General features: G+C 42.8%; 2 protein-coding genes across 8 annotated transcripts in view; one reads left to right on the top strand and one right to left on the bottom strand.

Annotated features, from left to right (window-relative positions):
- The window catches only part of LOC308473330 (uncharacterized protein), a 60,672-nt gene that overhangs the window by 9,109 nt on the left and 26,411 nt on the right, over positions 1-25,152 (top strand). The window contains exon 3 of one of the 4 annotated variants that reach the window (XR_013984033.1): positions 23,462-24,117. The exons of 1 other annotated variant lie outside the window; for it this stretch is intronic. The gene's annotated coding sequence lies outside the window, so the exon portion shown is untranslated. Of the gene's footprint in view, positions 1-4,558; positions 4,779-7,833; positions 8,097-23,461; positions 24,118-25,152 lie in introns of those variants that run through there. 2 more of the 4 variants (XR_013984034.1, XR_013984035.1) reach the window with 2 other exon arrangements.
- Positions 377-24,293, bottom strand: TMEM229B (transmembrane protein 229B). Of its 4 annotated transcripts, none has more exons than XM_080997946.1 (3): positions 24,132-24,293; positions 8,107-8,155; positions 377-1,048 (listed from the first exon to the last, which is right to left on the bottom strand). In XM_080997946.1, the coding sequence occupies exons 2-3, from the start codon at positions 8,134-8,136 to the stop codon at positions 518-520; spliced, it is 561 nt and encodes a 186-aa protein (XP_080854072.1). In that variant the 5' UTR covers positions 8,137-8,155; positions 24,132-24,293; the 3' UTR covers positions 377-517. The 4 variants fall into 4 exon arrangements, 3 of the variants coding, with proteins under 3 accessions (XP_080854072.1, XP_080854071.1, XP_080854073.1); XM_080997945.1 differs by lacking the exon at positions 24,132-24,293 and adding an exon at positions 14,067-14,210; XR_013983720.1 differs by lacking the exons at positions 377-1,048; positions 24,132-24,293 and adding exons at positions 4,981-5,331; positions 14,067-14,569.

Here is a 25,152-nt window from a genome sequence, read left to right on the forward strand (position 1 = left end):
CACCTCCCCAGTTGACTGCCACTGTTGGGTTGTCTCAGCAGCTAACGAGTTTTCCTTGACCCTGAAGCATCTCGGGTCCCATGGGAGGTACTGGTTGCAAGCAAGCACCTGAATATTGCCTAGTGGGATATAAGCCAATCACTAAGTTAAATGGGGCGTCTGTGCCAATCTACTAACTTGTTATTTGTACAAGGTTGATGAGCATTACTCTTATCCCCCCCCCACCCATATGTAGTAAAATGCAGGTATTATGACTGTTCTCATAATAAGTTACAAGTCAAACTATCTCACCAACAGGTAGCTGACAGTGCTACTTGTTGCTTTAAAAAAAACAAAAAGAGAGAGCAAAACTCCATAGAAAACCTACTGATTCCACTTTTTCATGCATGCCTCCAAACACAGGAGGTTTGTTTATCATACAGGAAGCAGGAGTTTTGTTTTTGAGGCCATCATCAAAAGTCTCCAGTGAAAGGGGCAGGAGAATTCACTTAGTCAAGGTGTAGTTTGAAGTTACTGTTCAGCTAGTTTTCACATGGCCATTGGCCAAGGTTACAGCAGCAGTAGGAGACCCGGGTTCAGCATTCTCATCAAATCGCAAACGCAGGGTGTTCCTGATGACTAACTGTTCCATGATGACTGCTGCACAGAACCATGGAATGGCATACTCCAGGGTTATGAGGCCCATGAAGTTCAAGTCAAACTGTGAGTAGTCCCAAGGGCAGGCATCAAACTGGCGCAGGATGAAGCCGGTGGTGAACTCCCAAGTATACGTCCACAGGGTGTAAATCAGGCAGCGCACTAGTATGTTGCACTTGTCCTTCAGGTACAGGTACATCTTTTCTACAATGAGGATGGAAGTTCCATAGATGAAGAGTGCCCATACGCTAGTGACACCTGGGAATTTCCAGTTGAAATTGACCACAAACTCCCAAGCAGCTGTGAACATCACCTCACAGAAGTAACCATGAATAGCATAGAGGTACCAACGGGAGAAAGCAGTCAGGGGTTCTGCAGACGCCATCCTTCCGCACAGTCCCCAGCAGGAACTCTGAAAGACAATTGGGGGTGGAGAGAGGGATTAAAGACTCAGTAAACAAGGGTAACAGCACTAGATCTTGTCACACTGGGGGTTAAAGACATAACAAAATAATATAATGCATAAGGGTACAAAGTACAAAAATGTGAATCAATAATATAACAGATAAAGTGGCATAAATCTTCAAAGTGACCTGCTCAAAACCAGAATAGGAAGTAGGAGTATCTTTTTTTTCTTGTCTGACTAGTGAAGTTTTGAAGAGTAGTTAAAACACTGCACTGTCTTGCTTTTGCCTAATTTCTTGCAGTATGCTCAGAACCAGATTACAGTGTAATATAGTGTTGACTCATGCGTGGCCAGGAAAGTGTCTTCTCGCAGTTCGATACAGAAGCAAACCTTGGATCTGCACATTCTCCCTCAGCCGTGCTGTGCATATAACTTTAATGAGGACTGAGGGTTTTGCGCATGCACAAGCAGGCCTCACCTTTTTTTCCGGCTTTGGTACTAGACACCAGGCAGTGGGACCTACTTTCACATAGATGCCTATGTGCAAACGTCCCAGTTCTCATTTAAGTTAGGCTGTGGTATTCCTGTTGCCTACACACTTCAGCTGTACCTGGGAATCCAGACAACTAGAAAGCCTGAAAAGGGGTGCATATGAAGCTTGTTTAAAATGTGACACACGTTCTACCTCTTCGTAGCAGCAGGTAAGACCAAGCTAAGGCAAGCGTAAGAGATAATGCCACACTAATTTTCGCTAAATGATGCAAGGTGCTCTACATCCAAACATGAAGCTTACAAGAAAGAGTAAGTTGGAGAAGTGACTAAGGTGCAAAACTAATGGAAGCATGAGGAAAGAAAAAGAACAGTATGAGGTACTGTATGAGAGACATGGTAAGTGACACAAAGGCATTTTAAGACGTTCATTTAATAAAAAAGGGAGTGTGACAAAAACAGTTCAGATATAATGTCAAAACCTTGATTTGGTGTTTAATAATAATAATAATAATTTGTACACCGCCCATCTGGCTGGGTTTCCCCAGCCACTCTGGGCGGCTTCCAACAAAGATTAAAAATACATCAATATGTTACACATTAAAAAACTTCCCTGAACAAGGCTGCCTTCAGATGTCTTCTAAATGTCAGGTAGTTGTTTATCTCTTTGACATCTGATGGGAGGGCGTTCCACAGGGCGGGCGCCACTACTGAAAAGGCCCTCTGCCTGGTTCCCTGTAGCTTTGCTTCTCGCAGTGAGGGAACCGCCAGAAGGCCCTCTGACAGATGACAGTTTTTCTGTATCCGAAAGTGCTCTGGCATCTGGATATTAACAACCACCTAGGAACTTCAGAACTAGCTGCCCATGCAGTGCTACTTTCCCAAGTGCTTCTGGCCATACTACATTCTCAGTGCACATCTCTTGTGTTCTCCAAAAGTCTTCTTGGGATAGCAATGCTTGGCTATAACTTAGAAAATTGCCAGCTACTGCTCCATCTAGCTCAACAAGGAGGCATGTCCAGTTTTATAGTCTGTTCTATCGATTGACTTAATTTGCAGCCCACATTTTTCTCCAAGGAGCTCAAGGTGGCATGCATGGTCCTGAGTTTTAATCCTCACAACCACCCAATGAAGTAAGTTAGGTTGCAAGATAATGACTGACTAAATGTCACCCAGTAAGCTTCATGCCAATTGGGATTTGAACCTCAGTCCTAGTCGGATACTCTCAAATACTACACCACACTGACTTATCCCACCTTTTGGGAGCCAAGTGCAGGACCTGAAAAGTGAACTGGTGGTGATACCAACTGGTGGTCTGTAGCACAAGTACATTTGTGTTCTGCCTGATACATCTGGATGCAGAACTATTTCCATGTCCTACAGAAAAGCTTTTTCTTCTGGGAAAGTTACACATTGCTGGAGCTGCTTCTTAGGGAGAACGGAGAATGGTGGGAACAGGGTGATCTGTGCCCCATGACAAACTGAGTTCACATGTTCACACAAACACAACCTATAGAGAATACTTTTATTTCTATCACTTGTATCACAACCTTTTCCTTCCACATTAGAGGAAGCGTCTTTTGTTATAGCTACGAGGCACGTTTAGGTAGAAGTGCAGAGGTCAGGGCCAAATACGTACTTGATATCAAATGGTTCTCCATGTGAGATGAAGCCAGTGCTATGTTGACATTCTGCCTTTTCCTTGGTTTATAATAATATAAAAAAGAAATTCAGCCCCCACACCGAGACATTTTCAGGCCAAAATCCAACCCTAGGCCTCCTGAATATGGTACACTATGAACTGCTCCCTAGTCAGATCTTAATTGGACTTTTTGAGGCCTGTGAGTTGTCACTGATGAAGTCACAACTACTCCATTGACCTGGGAATAAGCTAGGTAACAGCATACTTAAACTCAATGAGGTAGGGTTGTCATTGTCATTTAAAAAAACCTTTATTCCCAGCTATACTAAAGTATATAGGTTCTCATGCTCTTTTTCTCCGGCACAGTAGATCAGGGGTTTGGATTGCTCTGTGTAACACAGTTAAAAACTAGCCACTGCTGCTTCATCAATAAGGCTCTGTTTTTCGTACAGCATGTGGAGATATGGATAATACAACACAAGCCAAACTGCTAATTTAAATTGCACACATAGATTTGATGAGGAATCTGGATTTCATACAAACAAGCAACGTATGGAGGAATCATAGAATTGATGCAAGGGGTCCCAAGCATCATTTAGTCCACCCCAGGAATCTCAACTACAAACTACGTTTTAAAAAATCCTTTACCTATATAATCTTCTACAGCTGAGGGTGGGGTAGACAGAGCTAGCAATGAAACAAAAAAGGGGCACCCAAAGAGGGAAGAAACCTATGTTTCATACCCACAGCAGCTACAGTGACAGGGCCCCACATATTTTGGCCCTGAGACATTTGTTTCAACTGCAAGATATGGCAATAACAGCTAATCTCAGGCAGCTTTTCTAGTGCTTTGGCAACACCAGTTGCTCAACGCACATGTTGCAGATGCTGTAAATAAAGCACATTAAACAGTCACTAATGGCTAGGAAGGATCCAGAGCAGAGAAACACTCAGGAAATGTGATGACAAGGAGCTAAGATGCCTTGCATTTGATACTTCTGTCTCCTGAAGAAAACTTGTTAGGTGTGCCAGTTTTGCTCTTAGAAGGAACTGGCTCAACTCCACCATTAGAAATAAGAGTGACTACAGCAGTCTCTCTGGCAAACATCCCATATCTCAAATGGGGGCAATATCACAGTGTCCGTGGTTGTTAAATTTCAAAGCAGCTGTCCTTCACATGCAATAATAAATCAGCTTTTCATAAATAAACACACTTTATTAAAATGCTTTTCTTTGAAGGGCTACGAAGAAAAAACAAAGATGTGCATTTCCATTGTGCCCTTCTCTCAGTAGGGAATTAGCAAGTATCAAATTTATAATTAGCTAGCGGCACTGCCTACTAAGAGCAGGCAGCACTTATCAAAGGCTTGTTTCTCACTTTCAAGTGGTCAGGGATGGTGTTGGTGGCAAGATGGAAGTCAGTAGCCATTCAAATGCTGAGATCTTATATCCTTGCTCCGAGGCAACTTCTCTTGCAATAATGGGTTTCCACTGAGCTTGACATTGGTCCTAGGACACCAGCTCTTCAATGTATGAAAATATGGGTTGTGCGCTGGTTGTGAGTTGAACTTCTGCCTAGGAGAACTATAAACTTAGTTCTATTTATTGAAAGTTGTTTGTCCAAATATATGGACCAGGGCACACAACACAACAATTACCTCTTCAGTTACACTACAGTGAACCTGAGACCATAGGTCTATTATAAGGATCAATCTATACTCAGTTACTTATCTGCATTGTAAACCACATAAGGCTATGATACAATTAGGGTATAACCACATCCCATTTAAATAATTGCACACTCCAAGAGATTTTAATGGGTCTTTATTTAGTACAAAAATGTGGCATGTCTCGTACATAACACCACAGTGATACAATCCATGCACAGGCTCACAACCTGCATTAGCTGGGGAAGACAGAGAGGAAGAAAGATGTCAAAAGGCTTTGTGCTCTTTTCTTGTCTTTTTAGATTGTGTAGTTCAAGTAGAGAGGCATAGCAAGCTATCTTCCATTTGTTTATTTTTAGGTATTCCCGCTGTGTCTATGCTTGCTTCTTTTCCCTTCTAGAGGAATTCACCTTCCTGGGCTGTATTGTTGCTCAGTCCAGTACAGGCTGCATCTTGTGTCAGGAGATCCCTGACTAGCTCTCAAATCCATCCTGAGCAAGGAGATGGATAGAATAAAAAGGAACGACAAAAGAAGATTAAATGAATCTAATTATCAAATCAAGTCAAAAGAGCAGGGATGTACAGGCTTCTCAGTCATCAGCAGAAAACATCAATTTATATTAGTCAAAGGGTATTTTGCTCTGCTCCTCCCACGCATCTGAGGCCTATTTCACTTGGGGACCATTGAAAAATAAAAAGGTTGAGAAATAGCATGAAGACATAGAGTCATTTTTAAATGAAATAGATTATCTTGACCCATTCCAATCTGGGTTCATGCCCGGTTCTGGGACAAAATTGGTCTTGGCCATCCTGATGGCTGACCTTCTTCAGTAGGGAGAGAAAGACAGAGATGGGAAGTGCAAACCTGCTCCTTTTCCTGGATCTTTCAGTGACTTGATACCATTGACTAGGGCATCATCCTGGGGGCAAAGTTTTCCTGTGGTTTCAGTTCAACTTACAGCGTAGATTTCAAAGAATTATACTATATGACTTCCCTTGCCCCCTGGCAGTTGATCTGGAGGGTACCACAGACACAAAACTATTTAACATCTATATGAAGCTGCTGGGGCAAGCATTAGGAGGTGCAGAGAGAAGTGTCACCAGTATACTTGTTTTTCTGTAACATCTGAATCAGGAGAGGCTGTGCACGTCCGAAAAAGATGCCTGGATGCAGTTATGGGTTGATGAGGGCTTATAAATAGTGACTGAATTCCAGCAAGATGATGATGATGATTAATAGATTTCCTATGGATGGGCAGTTCCCAAGTTGGGAACCTGCCCCGGATGGGACTGCACGTCCTCTGAAACAGTAGGTGCATAGTTTGGAGGTGCTCCTAGATCCACCATTGTCACGAGAGCCCAGGTGACCTTAATGGCTCCAAGCACCCATTATCAACTTCTGTTGCTATGACTATTCCTGGATAGTCCTCCAGCTATGACTGTTCCTGGATAGGAATAGCCTTGCTGTGGTGGTCTATGCACTGATAAATTAATGTCTATATTACTGTTATATGTTGAATGGGAGGCTACTTTGCACATGGTTCAGAAGCTGGACCTAGTGCAGGTGGTGTTGAAAGTTCTGCACTGGCCAATTGTCAGCTACTGAGCTGGGTTTAGGTTTTGTCAACTTTTAGAGATTGAAACAACTCAGGACAAGGGTACCTAGTGGACAACCTCCCCCAGTACAGTATATATGTATAAATACGTAGTGCTACAGAAAGCAATGACTGAGGAAAGAAAGGTTTGCTAGAGCCAGAGAAAGGCAGATAATCAGTGTAGAGAAATTTATTTCAACAACAGAACTCTCCTGCTGATCTGCAATAAATTTGATCTCTCAGAAAGTAGCCAGTGCAGATGTGGCCAAGACACACTTTAAAAAGTAATACTGTAATAATAAAACATAGATCCACCAATATGGTACCTGATCAAAATTGAGTAAGAGTATCTGGCCTGCAATTATATTAGATAATTTTAAGATTATTATTAGATAATGCTAAGAGCTAGGATAAAGTGATGAAGCAAGCAACTACCACTTTGGAGTGAATAGGGGAAACAGACTCAGGTTACCTGTTTATAGTGCATCTATCCTGGTTTGTTGGTTTGTCTGTCTGTCTGTTTTCCGAGGAAGTTAAATGACATTGCGTCAAGCAATTGTTCCACACTTTCAAGTGCATTCTTCTGTCAGGTTCCTTACCACAAACAGTTTTCTGGTTTTGGAAGCAGGTCTGTTGCACAAGTGCCAAATACAGTTTAAGTGTGCAACCTGAATTTGCCCATTTGTGATTGACAAAATAAGTAACAATCTGGAAGCAGCCTACTCTGGATATGCAATTATCAGAATATTCCCAACAATGCTACAAAGCGGCTGGACAAATCTTCCAAAGTTAACTTCTTCAATGCAATTTAGTGTGTAGAGACGTATCAAAAAACAGGAGTCAGAACCTTCCCCACTAGAGAGCCCATCTTCCTCATGAGCTTGGAAACCAACGACAATCAATCTAATCCATGAATCAAATAGTGATTCGGTTGGATGTCTTGCCTTTCCCCCCACGCTTTTAATAATAAAATAATTTTAAATATTAAGAACAGCTTGTTCCTCAATTTAAACCAACATTAGATCCTTGCTTAAAAAAAAAGCATTCCTATGTTTTCAATTTTAATATGATTATTAATAGTAATGATGATGATGATGTTTAAGCACATCTTGTTCCTGTATTCAATCAAACATTAGTTCCTTACGGGGGGCGGGACCCGGCAATTAAAAGTTGAAGAACTGCTCTAAAGAAAGTGGCATTTTGACAGGGGTCAAATGAACGAGTTCTGATTCAGCCAGCTTCAACAGGAAACAGGAAAAATGTACTTCCTCAATCCTTACGAGATATTGTACGTCTAATTGGTCTGTACATTCCCACAATGTGTCTGTGACTTGCTATATACATCTAGAGACCCCCATAGCTAATACCTCCTTATAAGGTTATTTTGGTGGACTCTAGGTTCAGGAAGAGGGGAAGTCGCACATACTAATGGTGACCAAGGAAATAACTTAGCTGGCCAAAGAGGAGATCCAACTGCACTGAAAGCAACTGAGCTGTGCTTGCGTCTAAGCAATATGTGCAGTTTACCAATGAATTCAGGATTTGGAGAAAAGATTGTGTGAAAACAAGTTATAAAAATGTATTTCATTGCTTTATTATTACTTCCCATAACTGAAAAGTTGTTCTGTGCTTTACAAAAAAGATCTGTTTCACTGGCAATTCACAGCTCACCTGCCTAGATTCCTCCACATTCACAGGCATGTCTGGGCTCGTACGGTTCCTACAAGATAAAATTAAAAAGTGAACTAAGATTCTAGAAAAGGTCAATGTTTCCTAAGGGGCTCACAATGGAACAACCAAGCTGCAAGCGAGCAATACTCAAATCTCTAAGCTGCATGGGCAAAAGCCACCTCCTGGGATGGCTCAGAATACACTAGGAATTGGTCTGACTTACAACTGCTGCCAGTGCAAAAAGTACACCTCTCACAGCTGGTGGGTTATTGAGCTAAAAAGTCCACTTAGTGCTGTGTGTTCACTGCAAACATTTTGACTGGGATCATGCTAGCAGAGGCACTGTGGCAGGATAGAGCTAGTGTCTTTTCATGTAAGACTAACATGATGGCTGTTGTTGGGTGCCATTAGGAATTGTGGACTTTCAAAGCTACAGACAATCATTACCATGAAGTTGGGCTCGGTAACTGAGTATTCACATTTGGGTGTGAATACTCCTAGAGCTATCTGGGGGAATAGGGTTGGCCCTAGTGACCCAAGTAAAAGCCCAAGTACTAGTGGGATTGTTGCTGTAAGTGGCTAACTCCAAATGAGGCAAAAGCCCACTCACAACTGTGTAAGCAGCAGTGTCAGAAGTTGCCATTAAGATGAAAACGTAACAGCCAGTTTTGAAAAACTGGTTTCAATGGGTTTTTTCAAGTGCTTAACTCAGTCTTGAAAAACTGGGCTGAAATGCTGACGGTGCCAGGGAGAACAGATTAGTCAATTGAACAGTTCTCTGAGAGATCATAAATAGAGGAAAGAAAAAGTCCTGGAATCAGGAGCATGTAGACACTCAACGATCAAGGCGCACGGGAGGGTGGGGACGACCCAGCAGCAAGACAGGAGACTGCTGAATACCAGCAACTATAACTGGTTTTAAAACCACCTGCAAATTTAAACAATGTTTTAAAATGGGGATTTTCCTGTTTCTGGAAAATTAAATGCTTAACATTATTCATTTTTAAAAATCAGTTCTATTTGTCTGCCCTTGGAAATCAGTCCTCCACCAACTAACCAGCATACAGGTACCAATAACTGTGCACAGCACAAACAACACACAGGCAGGACTGGGTTCCAAAGCATTTCTTCAAAGAACATTTTGTATGTTTCCTTTGAGCAGCCTGGATTTACTTTTTGACAACAGCTGGCATGTGAGGAAACCCCCCTGCAATGTTTCAGACCACGTATTATCATGAGGAGGACACATCTTTGGATGACTCGCATGTCACCCTCCTGTGGGGTCCTTAGCACGCCCATTTACAGCAACTCAGCCTGAGGATGTGGCTCTCCCATCATCTGCAGACTCCGGGAATGACTCCCCGCCGTTTCCCCTACTCCACAGTCAGACAGGTGCTTGGGACTGTAGAATCAGCTATGAGCCCTTTAAAGATTGCAGACAGCTTTCCAAGGGAGGGCACAGCCTCTGAAGGGGAAAGCCCTACCAGCCTTTCTAAGCCTTTGGGTGACTCTGGTCCTTGGCTGAGACAAACACCTTCCATAGCTCAGATAGCAGGGCTGCCCAGGAGTCTGACTGAAAGATGCCTTGGGAATGTATACCACTTCCCTTGTGAGCCCCTAAGCGCCGGCAGAACAGGATACACATGACCATGCCTCAGGGGCATCAATGTCCCTAGTAATTATGAGGTATAAAAAATAACCTCAGCAAATCCTCTACACTGCTTTCTGGAATCTGACCTTCAATTTGATCCAAGCGGAAGCTTTCGAACCTTGCTGCAAATCTTCTCCCTGCCTCAAAATATGAAGCGGCACTTTTGCTTGTGCTCCTTAAACTTCCACAATGCTCCCAGTGAAATGTAAAGCACAATGGATGGGCTTAATTTAATTGTGCCATGTTCCTAATCAAACAACTATATCTGATGGGAATAATGGACAATTTCCATATTCCCCTATATGTCTGTATGGTATGAACAAGCAAAGGTGTACATCAGCCTCTAGTATCGACACCTCTGAACCAAGCTTGCTGGGGAGTTGGGTTTTTGGTTTTTTGTTCAATTTTTTTTTTGAGGGGGAGCACATTCTGATACATACTGTCCTGATCCACCCACTCTGGGAATAAGGTACCAAATTTGCCTCTCAAAATTTACAATACAGTTATTGCTTTTTAAATAATGTTCTAAATCATTTAGGATAAGGTGTAAACAAAAATCCATGTATATCCAAAGTTAATGTGATCTTCTTAGGCAGTTTTTTTAAAAAACAACAACAACTGCAGATTGATGCAGAAACAAGATGGAATGGACTTGTGACATTGACATGGGCTGGAGATAACCTGATCCATCCATCCCTACGTGAGGACATACCTCTTTTGTCTAAAACACTTAAAAGCACAAGTCATCCTTTTTTAACATATGAAAACAGGCTTCCATAGACTGTCACTGGGGGTGAATATTCACTGCTTGGAGCTGCTTCTTAAAATGAGCTACTGCCTTCAAAGAAGCAGGTCCCTGAAGTAGTTTCCTTAGCAGTAAGCCATTCTCTTGCCACTTTCCGGCAATTATCTTACAACAGGGAGTATTGTGTTCCTTACACCTGTGGTTTACAGGCTGCTTAATTAGCGATGGGAACATATTGTATGGTCAGTGATGACTTTCACACATAGAGCCGCGTCTTTAAGGCATTTAGAGAACCATAAGCAAATTGCAGGCCATAGACTGTTTGTTGCTTTTTTGAACCAATAGGCCATATTTGGTCCAATAAACAAAGGAAGAAGAAGTTGACAGGTGTCCTATCACAACATTTGCACATTTATATTGGAAGCAGATGCTTTGCCCATCTGTGTGAGCTGCACAGCAGAGCTTTCGGTAGCCATGCTGGCCCCACAGAACGTGACTCTCAGAACAATTTAATTATTGAGAGCTTCTACAAACCACTGAAGCAGAAACCATCTTCATGAGATTATCCCAGAACTGAAAGCAGGTTCATATTCCTATGAAGCTCCAAAGAATTAAAATGGGGAGTGATATGAGGCCAGAGGTCAGAGTTCAAGCTCCTCTTCATATATTGAATGGGTCTGCTAACACTAGCCCACGCTAGGGCTTCCACTCCTTCCCCCAAACACCCAGAACTGTGGCTCTGGAGGGGTCAGGAGAACCCCCAGAACCATTGCCACCTATCCAGAGACTATCTTGATGCTAACTACACTACAAGCTGCATTTGGGGTGTTCTTCTGTCCTACAGAATCATACCATGTCCACCAGCCAGTTCAGAGTAAGCAACAAGCCACATTTCCACTCAGTTAAAGTCTTAACTCAAAATTTGCTGTGCTGCTTTTCCATCCCGAATTTTCATGAAGGTTCAACAGCTATTCCTCATCCCACCACCCCCCTTAGTCACAGTCAATGACTAAGCAGCTGGGACCATGATGAATAGGGTGGCTGTGATTGTTCTTTTGTTCATTTACCACTGATACACAAGTGCCTGTAGATATGGCAGAAGCAGAGAGAGCAGATGGGCCAATGATGAGTAGAACATCTGCTCCCCTACTTCAGAGGCCTGAACCACCTCTAACAGTTGGCTTTCTGTGAGCAATGTCTTCTGTGCCATCTGCTATGCCACCCAACTCCAAACTGAAACATATACATGCAGATGCAGAATCTCAGCAACTCATAACCCACAGTGCTTGCATGCTGACATAAATTGTACTCTGATGGCTTAATCTAGCCTTTGCCAGTCTGGGCTCCTCCAGATGTTTTGGACTATAACTCCTATTAGCCCCAACCAGGTCAGGTACGGTTAGCTTGACCTGTGCCAGGACTGGATTCTGGTAGCAGGATAAAGCCCTGGAGCATGTGAAGTAATAAAACATGCTGGTGTGTGGACAAACGCCCAGCTGCATCTGCAGGTGCCATCAATTCTGCATAAACCAGTTATCACAATTAGCATTCATACTTAATGTTTCAGCAGGAGAAGACAACTTGAAGCCCAGCACCTATGTTTTGGGATTCAGCACTCAAGTGTCCTGTCTGTTGGGTGGGGGTGTAATGAAATCATGGACTTTGCTGCTACTTCATAGCAAGAAGTCCCCATCTGCACTTTCTGCTCAAGGCAGGCGCAGTCATATACACGGCCGGTAAAGGCTGAAGTCATGGGATTCACCGCCCTGCCTGCACTGCACTTGATGACAGATCTTTGGACCAGCTGTCCCAAAGGGCCATCAATAATTTCATCAAGGTCCTCAGTCAACCCTGGTTTTAGATTTCCATCTCAGTGCATTTCCAAAGCGAGCAGAAATGTTGGCATGTCTTTAAGTAAAAGCAAGTCTTAAAAGAAGTGGGCAGGTTTTGGCTTGCTAAAGAATTAAAGGGGCAGCTGCTATGGCGACCCATCCAAAACTGAAAATCTCCCACTGATTGTCACTAATTAATCTAGCTCCAATATGTGCCATTTATGAGTCAACATGACACTTTTCAGCCGCTGAGCACAAGTCAATGGAGCTGCTCTTTTCTCTTTTTTTAATTCCTATCGCATGTAACATTTTGCAGCTTAATCTTAACTGGCAATTTTCTTGCTGACGCACGAGTCAAAAAGGAGTCCAGGCCACTGAATTTCCCATTACCATATCGACTTTGATGGCCAATTGTAGGGGCAATTGATTTGTGCCTTTAAGCTATGTCAATAAAAAAGCTCACAATGCAGTTTTCATTCTAGTGTTGCGGCTGGACAGACCACAAGACTGGACTTTGGAGTGAATGGGGGATTCTACCACCCCCATACAAAGAGCAGGGGTGATCCAGGACAGGACCCCATGGGGAAAGAAAGGGACAAAGTATACTTATCACCCATGCCAATATTTCACTCCAGATTGGTAGGTCCACACGGGCAATTTACTTTTTAAAAGCCATGCATGCAATTGCTAACTGCGGGAGTGGTATCTCATCTTTGGCCCTAAGATTGAGATACTGTATAAGTTAAGAAACATTAAGATTTTTAAGGGCAACTGATTTCAAAAATCAGCATACAACTCAAGAGCTCAGGGGTAAACATTTTCATGCTGACGCCAAGGAGTAATCATTGTTTATTTATCACTATGGAAGAGGCTATAACATGTAGTCTAGCCTGCATGTTAATTCCTTTTCTTGAGAGCAGAAACACCTTGTTATGATAAAATACATCTCTCTCTTCTAGGTAGCAATTTCCCTCTTCTTAAATTTGGGCATAGTGAACCTCCCATGTAAACTAGGGAGGAAAACGTTGGACTGATAAACAAAAACCCTCATATAAAATATGAAAATAAACAGACACAGATAAACTGCCTTTTACTATCATTAGTCACATAGACTGTTGGTACATGTAGCTCAATTCTATATATCAGGGTGAGGAACCTGTGGCCCTCCAGATGTTGTAGGATTTCAGGCGTCATGGTCTATTTCCGGCAATGCTGTTCAATTTTGTTATGTACTTTTTAATGTGCTTTATTTGTCTAATAACTACTTTTGTAATTATGCAACTCTCTTCACTTTGTATTCTACCTTGAGCATGGTTTTAACTACAGAAAGGCATCACACAAAGAAAATGATGGTAAATTACAATCCAATATACGGAAGGCAACAGGTTCCTATCTCCTTTGGTATGCTGAATTTTATATTTCTGGAGATGTGCTCACTCCAGTTATTGCTTTGAAATATGAGGGAGCACGGAGGCTTTTGCCACCACCGCTGATTCTGTCATTTTGCTGAATAGAAACAGAGCACAACGATCATTAGAATTAACAAAATAATCAGCACCAAGTTCCCTTTACCACAAGTCCAATCCTTGGAATTTGAGTTGCTTTATCACAGTGGGACACAAAGCAGGCAAAAGTGAACATGAATAATCCAGTTGTCCTGATGCCAGGTGATCTTTGCTTGGGGCAAAGTTTCAAATGTAAACCATATGGAGAGCAAAGAGAATTATATTACCTTGCAACGGCTCATTTCCTGGAGTGGCTCTCTGTCTTACAGTACAGTATGATTGAAATAAAATCCTATTCACAGTCTGCTCACCCTTGGAGAGGAGACAAAGTGAGCTCTCTCCTGCCGAGTGATCACTACACTCAGCAGCTTACAGAAACCCGGTACTTCAGTCTCAAAAGGAAGTTGTGTGAAGCCCACTTCCTGTTTGCAAAGCCCTCTGGCAGCTGTAGTCATGATCTTTTGGAAGTTACTGTACAGACTGCTGAATCACCAAAAAAAGAGGAAAGATATGAAACATCTGCTACATAAACTCCATTAGAGGGAGGTAGAGGGTGATATCATGGGCCAGGAGTGAGCTTCACCTGCTGAGCAGCAGCCTGAAGGAGCAGAAGGTGAAGTGACTCCACCTGCTGCTGATCAGCCTTCTTGCTCCTGATGAGAACCAGCTGGCTCCAGCTTTCTTAAGCAGGCTTTCCAGCCTCAGTCAGTTGCTGGAAACAGCATTTGTCATTCCTGACTAGATCTTGCTTCTTGTGACTGTGGACCCTCGGCTTTCTTGATGCCTGAATCGTCTGACTATGTGCATTGAGGTACTCCTGACCTTAGGACTGGACTGAACCTTGCATACAGACTCTGCCTCCAGGCAAGTACCCCCCCCCCCCGACACTCGGCTGGTTGGCTGGATTCTCCCTCCACTGAGCTCTGCTGTGGCTGGCAGCACAGGACTATGACAGGTGATGATATGTCCACAACTTCACAAGACCATTCAAAATGGACATTGACCTATGAAGCTGCAGGAAGAAGAAAAATGTTGTCTTGTTGGAAGGAGCAACCTGCCATAATGACAGAAAAATACACACAATGCCTAGAGGTGCCCCTGGACCAAGGTCAGTGCACCGATACACCCCCATCACTATATCAGTGTTTTTTAAAAAAAGGTGTGGCAATTTTTTTAGCTTTTCTTTGGTCCAAAGACTGCATTCAGCCTTGTCCACCCCACCCCCAGGTAAATCAGCAAATAGACCTCCTCATCACAAGCAAGTACATTGTACCCAAAGTTAGTCAAGTTATTTTGGAGGATGACACCGAAAAATCTCACAAGTGACTCCTCAATCCATTATGTGCCTACTTAATATGAATTTAAGCTTCAATTATTGCTGGTTGTGATTTTTGCATCTCATTGTCACATAATCCTACCTTAAAGGTAAAGGTACCCCTGCCCGTACGGGCCAGTCTTGACAGACTCTAGGGTTGTGTGCTCATCTCACTCTATAGGCCGGGATCCAGCGCTGTCCGCAGACACTTCCGGGTCACGTGGCCAGCGTGACAAGCTGCATCTGGCGAGCCAGCGCAGCACACGGAACGCTGTTTACCTCCCCGCTAGTAAGCCGTCCCTATTTATCTACTTGCACCCGGAGGTGCTTTCGAACTGCTAGGTTGGCAGGCGCTGGGACTGAGCGACGGGAGCGCACCCCGCCGCGGGGATTCGAACCACCGACCTTTCGATCGGCAAGTCCTAGGCGCTGAGGCTTTTACCCACAGCGCCACCCGCGTCCCTTAATCCTACCTTACCTGCCAACTAATATTTCACTTCATGTATTTGTCAAAGGCAGCTTGAGTCTACAGAGGTTTATGCCATAATACATTTGTTAGTCTTTGTGGTGACATAAGAATCTTGGTTGTTTTTAAATAACTAACAATTTGCTGTTCTCTCATGATAACCAGATTCAGTTATCCAAGGCAGCTGGCTCACTCTGCCTAATGGCAGGGCTGGCTCCCTGTTATTGTCTGTGCTGCTAACTTCTCTAGAAAGTTTTATAAACAAAGCAAGGAGAGCTCCCCTCTCACATGTCTGCTTCCTTTTCTTGAAAGGAGGATATTGCTGCAGCATAGTTATTAACTATATAATTAGTTTCATAGAAATTATTCAATATCCTTTTTTACAAACAGAACTCATTATGGCCATTTTATCAGTTATAAATAAGCACAAATAAATACACAAGAAGACTGTCTACACCGGAGGGCAATGGTACAATAAATATCCAGGAGCAGAGCTAGTGTTGGCTGCACAAAAGACACAAGTGAGAAAAGGCCTTCAGTTTGAAAACGCCAATTCCAGATGATATAAATGTCCTATTATAAGTGTGTAGGCAAATACCTTCAGAGGTTCGGCACAGAAGGTACATAAAACAGATTTCCTCCTGGATAAAAGTTGAACAACAATTTCACAATGAAGGATTAAGCAACTCAACACAAATTATACAAGTGCTGTTTTATTACCTGTATTTATCCAGTAAATCCAAAATTGCTCCTTCAGATACAAATGCTATTCAACATCAGAACAAGCAACAGCTTATTCTAAACAGTACTGTCAGCAGTAGGTCGCCTGCTATACCATAATGACAGATCAGAGCAATTGTGTAGAGGGGAAATCATGGAGTGAAAATAATGACATATTATCCAAGAGTGTATAAACTCTGTCCTGGAAGATTCATTCTGCTAAGACAACTCAAATTCTGCACCAAGAGAAGCTGAACATTGTAGCCTCTAGACCAGGGGTGGGGAGCCTCAGCCTCTGGGCTAAACCTGGTCCATCAGGCCCCCTTGTTTGGCCTGCTAGGCCATTTTGGGGGAACAATGTCCTCCTGGCCCACACCCGATGACTTTCTTGATCTCAGGCATGGGGCAGGTAAGGATGGTGCTTTAAAGGAACAATCAAGTGGGCTCCCGATTCTTCCATTGCTGGAGCAACATGCACTCTCAGCCACCCATCAGCTCACGGGCAAAGGGAGCATGCCATGCTCAAGGAAGGAAAAATAGTTTCCATTGTGCATACATTATGCAGCCATTATGCATGAAGTATACATTTTGTGTACATATTATGCAAATTTAGCCTATTTTCATCTATGCACTCCTTTTTCCTACTTTATTTCCCTTCTGCAAGTAGTCATTTGGAACAGGAAGCTGCTAAGGAGAGCACTGAAGTCTTCCCCATCCTCAGAGAAATCCCTTGCTATTGCCCTTGACAGCCGTAAGGTCTAAGCTTGCTCTTGAAGTAGAGCGACTTACAGTGCAATTCGCCATTTCTACTGAGTTCAATGCGCCTAAGAGTGTAGGGCTGCAGCCTCATGATGCTAGATGCACATGCTGCATTTTCGTGAGCCCTGAGTGGGATCACATACAACAAATGCCCATCATCCATCCATCCTCTGCTTGGTTGTGAAATACAAGGAACCTCAAGATTCTAAGGGGAAGCACTAGATGCCACAGGGGAAGCCAAAGATTCGCATTCCAGTCACAGTTGTGGATTAAAGCAGCTTTCCCCAGCTAGGCATGCTCCAGCTGCTTTGGGATACAGTCGCCAAACAGGCCCAGGAAGCACAGTGGAGCTGGCAGGAATTGATAGGAGTTGGAGGACGCCAAGCTGGGGAAGGCTGCATTAAACAAACGCTCTGGTTATTGACATGATTGGTTTGCATCTGGTTCTATTTGTAATGAGACGGTTCACAGCTAGGCTCTATGTTTCTGTATGATATGTGAGGCTTAAGCCAGTCTGGATGCTTGCAATTGTGCCACAATGTGTTGGTTTAATGAACTGTGACCCAGTCCAAATGCTAAGGCACCAGGAAAGTGGATTCGTAGATCAATGTGTGTGTGTAACTTATTTAAACAAAAAAGATTTATTGGCCTTCTTTGCCTTCCTTGAAAAGATATCTCATAAACTAAAAGTATTTAAAGGGCAGAACTCAAATGGCATTTTTTTTGAAGACTTCTATAGTGGAAAGACAGGATACAAATGAATAAAATATATGCAGCATTTATACCATGCTTTCAGTGTTGCGTATACTTTATTACAATATAACATAAGGTAGGGCAGTACTGTCAAATAATCCTGGGAAATGTAGTGCACCCTTCTCAGAATTACAGTTCCATAACCCTTAACTAACTAGAGTTCCCAGGATTCTTTGGAGGAAGCTGTGTGCTTTAAACGTATGGTATGGATGTAACTGGCTGCTCCTTATCTTTGTTCTCCTCAGCAATTACTAGCCTCTTTTTCTGGAACATTCTAGAAATTTAAGCTGACAAAGCAGTGATCTTGCACTAAGGGTCAAAAAATAAATCTATTAATTGCACAATTGCCTCTCCCTTATTTCTAAGTAAACAAAAATGTGGTGCCAAAGGCACAGAGACTTCCTGTCCAGAGGCTTTAGATTATGCTCCAGTGCTGTTTTAAAAGCTCTTAGCTGCTAACCAATGTTTTCATTGTTATAGCAACAAATTAGTATGACTTGTACAATGGAGAAATTGATTTAAAACTGTCTTTTTATTGGTGACAACTTGCCTCGGTTGAGATCGATCCACCCTGCTCAAAACTCCAAAAATAAAAACTTGTAAGATTAAAAGCAACTCTAGCAGGAACAGAGCGTTTCTTTTCTAGCAAGAATATAACATTTCCATGTTGCAAGTATAATAATAAACCTGTTCGAGGCTCACACACAACTTCTGAAGAGGCAGACAACTTGCATATATACATATGATAGCACTGTGAGCAAGTAGACCAGTGTGATCTCTTTATATCATGATGGCTATGAGGGGCAGAAGGGGACACGGGTGGTGCTGTGGGTTAAACCACAGAGCCTAGGGCTTGCCGATCAGAAGGTCGACGGTTCGAATCCCTGCAACGGGGTGAGTTCCCGTTGTTCGGTCCCTGCTCCTGCCAACCTAGCAGTTCAAAAGAACACCCAAGTGCAAGTAGATAAATAGGTACCGCTCCAGCGTGAAGGTAAATGGCGTTTCCGTGTGCTGCTCTGGTTCGCCAGAAGCAGCTTAGTCATGCTGGTCACATGACCCGGAAGCTGTACTCCGGCTCCCTCGGCCAATAAAGCGAGATGAGCGCCGCAACCCCAGAGTCAGTCACGATTGGACCTAATGGTCAGGGGTCCTTTACCTTTATGAGGGGCAGAAGCAAGGATAAGAGGCATCTGTGTGTGTTGTTGAGTTATATGTGTACAAAAAGAGATACAGAGAGCACCATCTGCTGCTAGTGCAGCTCAAGCATTACCCTGAAAATCTATGTGGATTTTCAGTTAAAGAGCACTAAACATGGAATGACTGTCTGGAAGAATGAACCCCTTCCAACTCCATTTCTCTCAGTGCTCTTTGCTCAGATGATAATCAACAAAGACAAAAGCAAGCATAAGCACACCTGTGTCCATCTCTGGATTTCCAGATGGCTCCTCAATTTGATAGATTTGACTATCTTGCCACACAGAGGGTGGCACATTTGCTACCTCTGAAGTGTAAGAAGTGCTCCACAGCAACATTACTATGGAAACCACCCGGGCATTTCTTCAAATCCTGCTCCGTTGAACAATCTTAAAAGTAAGCCGTGAAACCTTGCTGTGAGTTCTTTGCCATCCTTGCATCTGCACAGCAGACTAACCCAAAGCAATGGGGAACATTTCACTGTAAGGCTTGTTTTCTTTTGCATACTTTGAGCTCTCTACACCAGAGTCTAGCAGTTGTACATATCAAGGCCACAGCTTAGAGCTGTACAAGAGGGGATCATTGTAAGCCTCCATTTAAGGAGTCTCTTTTGACACAAGCTTCTATACTGTGGCATTTCACAAAGGTCACTACTGAAAAGAGCCCTGTTGCGTGCATCAGCTTTTATCAAAATCTTTGTTATTCATAAATAATAGGGAATGAAACTGGGCATGCCAATGTTCTTTTTACTAAACTATGTATAAGTCCCCTTCCTGTGTTATTCATACGAAGGGAAATCATGCAATGACTGGGAGCGGGTGCACACTGCCTGCCTCATCCTTAGGGTTGCATGGCCAAGCTAGCCATGGTCTCCAATAACTGAATAGGAGTCCTTTTTGCAAATACCTGCTCATGCAAAGTCCTTTGTCGTCCCCTTCTCCTTGTGCCCTCTTGAGAGTCCCATGGACTGCAAGAAGATCAAACCTATCCATTCTTAAGGAAATCAGCCCTGAGTGCTCACTGGAAGGACAGATCGTGAAGCTGAGGCTCCAATACTTTGGCCACCTCATGAGAAGAGAAGACTCCCTGGAAAAGACCCTGATGTTGGGAAAGATGGAGGGCACAAGGAGAAGGGGACGACAGAGAACGAGATGGTTGGACAGTGTTCTCGAAGCTACCAGCATGAGTTTGACCAAAATGCGGGAGGCAGTGGAAGACAGGAGTGCCCGGCATGCTCTGGTCCATGGGGTCACGAAGAGTCGGACAAGACTAAACGACTAAACAACAACAACAACAGTAGTTTCCTAAATTCAGAAGTCATGGGGATTAGTTCTTGCACAAATTGTGCTGTGTGTTTGTGTTTGTTTGTTTGTTTGTTTGTTTGTGTGTGTGTGTGGCCAAAACTTGTGTGGACTCGGTTGAACCTGTATTCCGTCACATTTTCTAGTGCAGCCCTAGAGCAAAATTAATCATCAATAATGACTTAACTGACTCTTTTGAAATTTCAAAGGGCACGAGACAGGGATGCCCTCTGTCTCCTCTTCTATTTATAATGGTATTAGAAATTATCACGAATAAGATAAGAACAACACCAGAAGTACGTGGAATTAAAATCGGGGGAAAAGAATATAAATTGAAAGCATATGCTGATGATCTGATGCTATCATTAGAAGATCCACAAAAAAGTGTACACAGGGTAATAGAATTATTAGAAGAATTTGTAAAGCTATCAGGTTTTAAGTTAAACAAATCAAAAACTAAAATGATGACTAAAAACATTGAAGAAGTTGTGAAAAATCAGTTAGAGGTACAAATTGGAATTAAGGCGGTAAAAAAAGCAAAATACTTAGGAATTTGGCTAACTATGAAGAATATAAATTTAATGGCGGATAATTATTTAGTTACTTGGAAAGAAATCAAAAAGGACCTAGATATCTGGAACAGGATGAAATTATCATGGTCAGGAAGAATGGGCCGCAATTAAGATGAACATACTTCCAAAGCTGCTATTTTTGTTCCAAAATATTCCGGTGATAAGGGGAACCACAGTTTTTAAAGATTGGCAAAAAATTCTATCCAAATTCATTTGGCAGGGAAAAAGGCCTAGAATTAAATTTAAATTACTTACAGATAGAAGGGAAAGAGGAGGATTTGCGGTACCGAATTTGAAATTGTACACAGAGGCTTCATGCCTCTGTGGGTTTAAGAATGGATTGTCATAAAAAATACTGACCTGTTAGATCTAGAAGGCTTCAATACCAGATTCGGATGGCACGCATATTTGTGGCACAACAAAGTAAAAGTACACAAAGGATTCTCCAATCATATTATCAGAGGACCATTGATAGAGGTATGGGAAAGAAACAAAAATTTACTTGAAAGAAACACTCCCTGGTGGCTGTCACCAATAGATATTTTAACAACCAAAAAAGTAAATATAGAAGGTGAAAGATGGACATATGAAGACCTGTTGGTTAGAACAGAGAAAGGTTGGAAAATCAAAACTTATGAAGAATTAGGAGATAAATTAACGAGTTGGTTACAATTCCATCAAATTAACGCACTGTGGACAGAAGATAAAAAGATTGGGATGAACGAAAAAAAATCCAGATTTCAGATAGAAATATTGGCAGGAAATTCAAAACTTTTATCAAAAATGTATAACCAATTGTTAGAATGGGATACTAAGGACGAGGAGATAAAAGAAGTTATGGTGAAATGGGCGATAGACCTGGGATATAATTTGGAATATGATAGTTGGATAAAGCTCTGGAATAAAGATATGAAGTTTACAGTGTGTGCCGCACTAAGAGAAAACATGGAAAAAATGATGTACAGATGGTACATCACCCCTGTAAAATTAGAAAAAAATTATAAGACTGGAGACAAAATGTGCTGGAAGTGCAAAAATAAGGAAGGAAGTTTCTACCACATGTGGTGGACCTGCGAAAAAATTAAAAAGTTTTGGGAGCTTGTTTATAATGAATTTTAAAAAAATGTTCAAATACACTTTTGTTAAAAAACCGGAAAACTTCCTTCTGGGGATGATTGGTAATGAAATTAAGAAAGAGGACCAGACTTTATTCCAGTACGCAACAACAGCTGCTAGAATATTAATAGCACAAAATTGGAAGTCAATTAGTATCCCAACAGTAAGAGATTGGCAAAGTAAACTATTCGAATACTTAGAATTGGCAAAAATAACACAAAAAATCAGAGATCAGAAAGAAACAAAGTTTATTAAGGAATGGAACAAATTCATAACATATATTGAAGCAGATTTTAAAAATCTAAAGATCACAGTAGGCTCAATATAACCCTCCGACATGCAGAAGTCTTAAAGATAAACTGCGGGGGAAAATCTTTATTATATAACCCAAAACCGAGGTGGAGGGAAGTCAATTAGTTATATGTTGTTTTTTGTTCTTTGCTTTTTTTCTATTTAGTTGTGTTGTTTGGTTTATTTTTTGTTTGTGATGAATTTGTCTTGTGTGTAATGAAAATTAATAAAGAGAATGCAAAAACCCCCACATTTTCTAGTGCAGCCTTTCTCAACCTTGGGTCCGTAGATGTTGCTGGACTACAACTCCGATTATTGCTGACCACTCATCCTGCTAGCTAGGGATGATAGGAGTTGTAGTCCAACAACATCTACGGACCCAAGGTTGAGAAAGGCTGCCTAGTGTAACCTTGGCGCAGATCCAGGGGCAGGGCTACGCAGGAAAAAGCCGGTATAGATACAGCTCAGCCATAGTAGCCCATGCTCTGGTAATCTTCACTACTGCAATGCTGGACTTTTAAATGCTGCTGCAATGTGTTATTTTATTGCATTTACTGTATTTTATCCCTTTGTGCTGTATACTGTTCCAAGAGGCAAATGTCTTGATAAATCTGTATAAATAAGTTGTGCTGTGCTCCCTGCTTCTGTTGTAACATAATAGTCAGGACCAGATAAATATCACCTACAGTTTGCAGTTTTTCCAACAGACGACATCCATGTGCCTAACTTCATACATTGCAACTGAATTGTGACACATTTATATTTCTAACCTCTCTCTCTCTCTCTCTCTCTCTCTCTCTCTCTCTCACACACACACACACACACACACACACACACACACAAACACACACACACACACACCCCCAGAGCAAGAGAGCCCTGGATGACATCCAACATCAGTCATACTCAGAGCAGACCCACTGAAATCAATGAACCTAAGTAACTTAAGCACATTGGTTTTAACGTGTCTATTCCGAGTATGACTTAGCTGGATATCACTGGGATCTGGAGAGGAGACAGTCTGACTGGAACAACCTTGAGATGGAGTGGCAATAGCCCATTGTTAAGAAACCTGACTCACGCTGGGGTTTAAACACCTGCTTTAAATAGCTAGGTCATACACTCTCCTCCACAGGATATACAGCCTGTTGGATCAATGGCAACCTGAGCAGCAAAATGTAAAAGAAGTTATTGAATCCAGTGGAACGAGCTTATCCTCAGTGAAAGCAGGGAAGGCAAAAGGTGGCACTATAAATCAACACAGCAGGGTCTTGAGCAAACAAAGAAGAGGAAGTTTGGCAGCCCACAAGCCCTGTTTCACGGGTGCTGGATAGACAGCTCGGGAGAATGAAGTTGTGTTTCCTGCCGACCTGGACTAACCCCTCTCCCCGCTGCTGCCCTGCCAGTGCACCTCTGCCGTGACCTAAAGAGACCTCGACCGAGGCAGGGAGAGAAATTCCTCCTCCCAAGCCCTTAGCTGCCAACTCTGATATGGACAACTGCCCAGCTAGTAAGTGACTCCACACAATGAATTTACTTCACTGAACAGCTATTAAATCAGCTTTACTTCTTAAGATGGTGGCTGAAAGCGAATCAAAGCCTTGTCTGTTTTTAGCAAGCTTTTGGCAGAGACAAACCTGCTTTGCTTTCTCCTGTGCCCGCCCGCCCCCGCTCCCGCTCCTAAGAAAAGCCCCTTGGCAAGTAAACAAGGCCATTTCCAACTCTGGGCTGAGCCACTGCCCTCCCCTGCCTGCCACATGGTTCCTGGTAAAATTAGCCAAGCCACCTTTTTTTGCCTTACTTACCTAGAGAAGGGATTCTAGCAGGCTGCCCTTGCTACAGAACTTCTTGGACTACCACAGTTTTGATGGGGCAGCAATCGGAGGTCCGGCCTTCGCCCTCTTAAGCCAGCATCACAGCAGCTGCTGCGATCCTTTGAACTGGAGGCTGACAGAAGCAACAGCAAGCAGCGTCTATCAGGGTTTTTATCCTTTGGAAGTCGATCTGTGTCTGCATCTCAGCAGCTAGAACTCCCAAGCAGCCTAAATGGATGAGAACGCACAGGAGGCATTTGGGGGCATGAATTATTCATTCCCTTGTTCAGATCCGCTGCCAATAGATCTACATTCTTCTTCGAGGCCCGGCATGGGACTCCACTCTTGTTTTCAACAGTAATGGAAGACATCTAGGTTTCCTTTGATAGTCCTCGAGGGCAAACGATAAGGGGCACTTGCTGTACTCGGAGCAACAGGATCAGGCATCAGGGAGTCAGCCCAATGTTCCTTTCTCAGCTGCGATCACCACTGCGCCACCAGGCACACCTGGTGAAATTTTGTTATCTCAGAATGGTAGCAGCATTCCTAGGAGCATCTGCCCCCATTTGGTCTGTAATAAACCTCGCTCAGTTGCCCAGAGAGATCAATGCAAGCCCCTTTGCGAAGGGCAGGCAATGCATTTGGGAGTCCTCAGTAGAACATTGCATTCACACCACTCAAGTTCACTTCACACTAGCTATTCCCTTGCTTTTTTAACGAATGTGGACTTGAAAATATGGAAGAACAACTTCACAAAATCACAATGTGGAACAGCCTGCCCCAAATGCAGGAAACCTAAGGCCCTTGAGAATCCAAGGATCCATTTATTGGGTTGTTTCTCTGGAAGAAACCCAGCTCATGGTCTGAACAGTGGTAATCACCCTTACCTAGCCAAGCAGTTCTGGAAAGGAAGGAAGAACAGATCCTTCCCAATGGATCATGCCTCAGGACTTAGATAGCCAACCTAAGCAATCCTTGCCTGGAGAAGGAGGACCTATCCACTCATGTCTAG

This window comes from Podarcis pityusensis (assembly GCF_964106645.2).
Source record: "Podarcis pityusensis genome assembly, chromosome: 1".
In the NCBI taxonomy this organism is placed as follows: Eukaryota; Metazoa; Chordata; class Lepidosauria; order Squamata; family Lacertidae; genus Podarcis; species Podarcis pityusensis.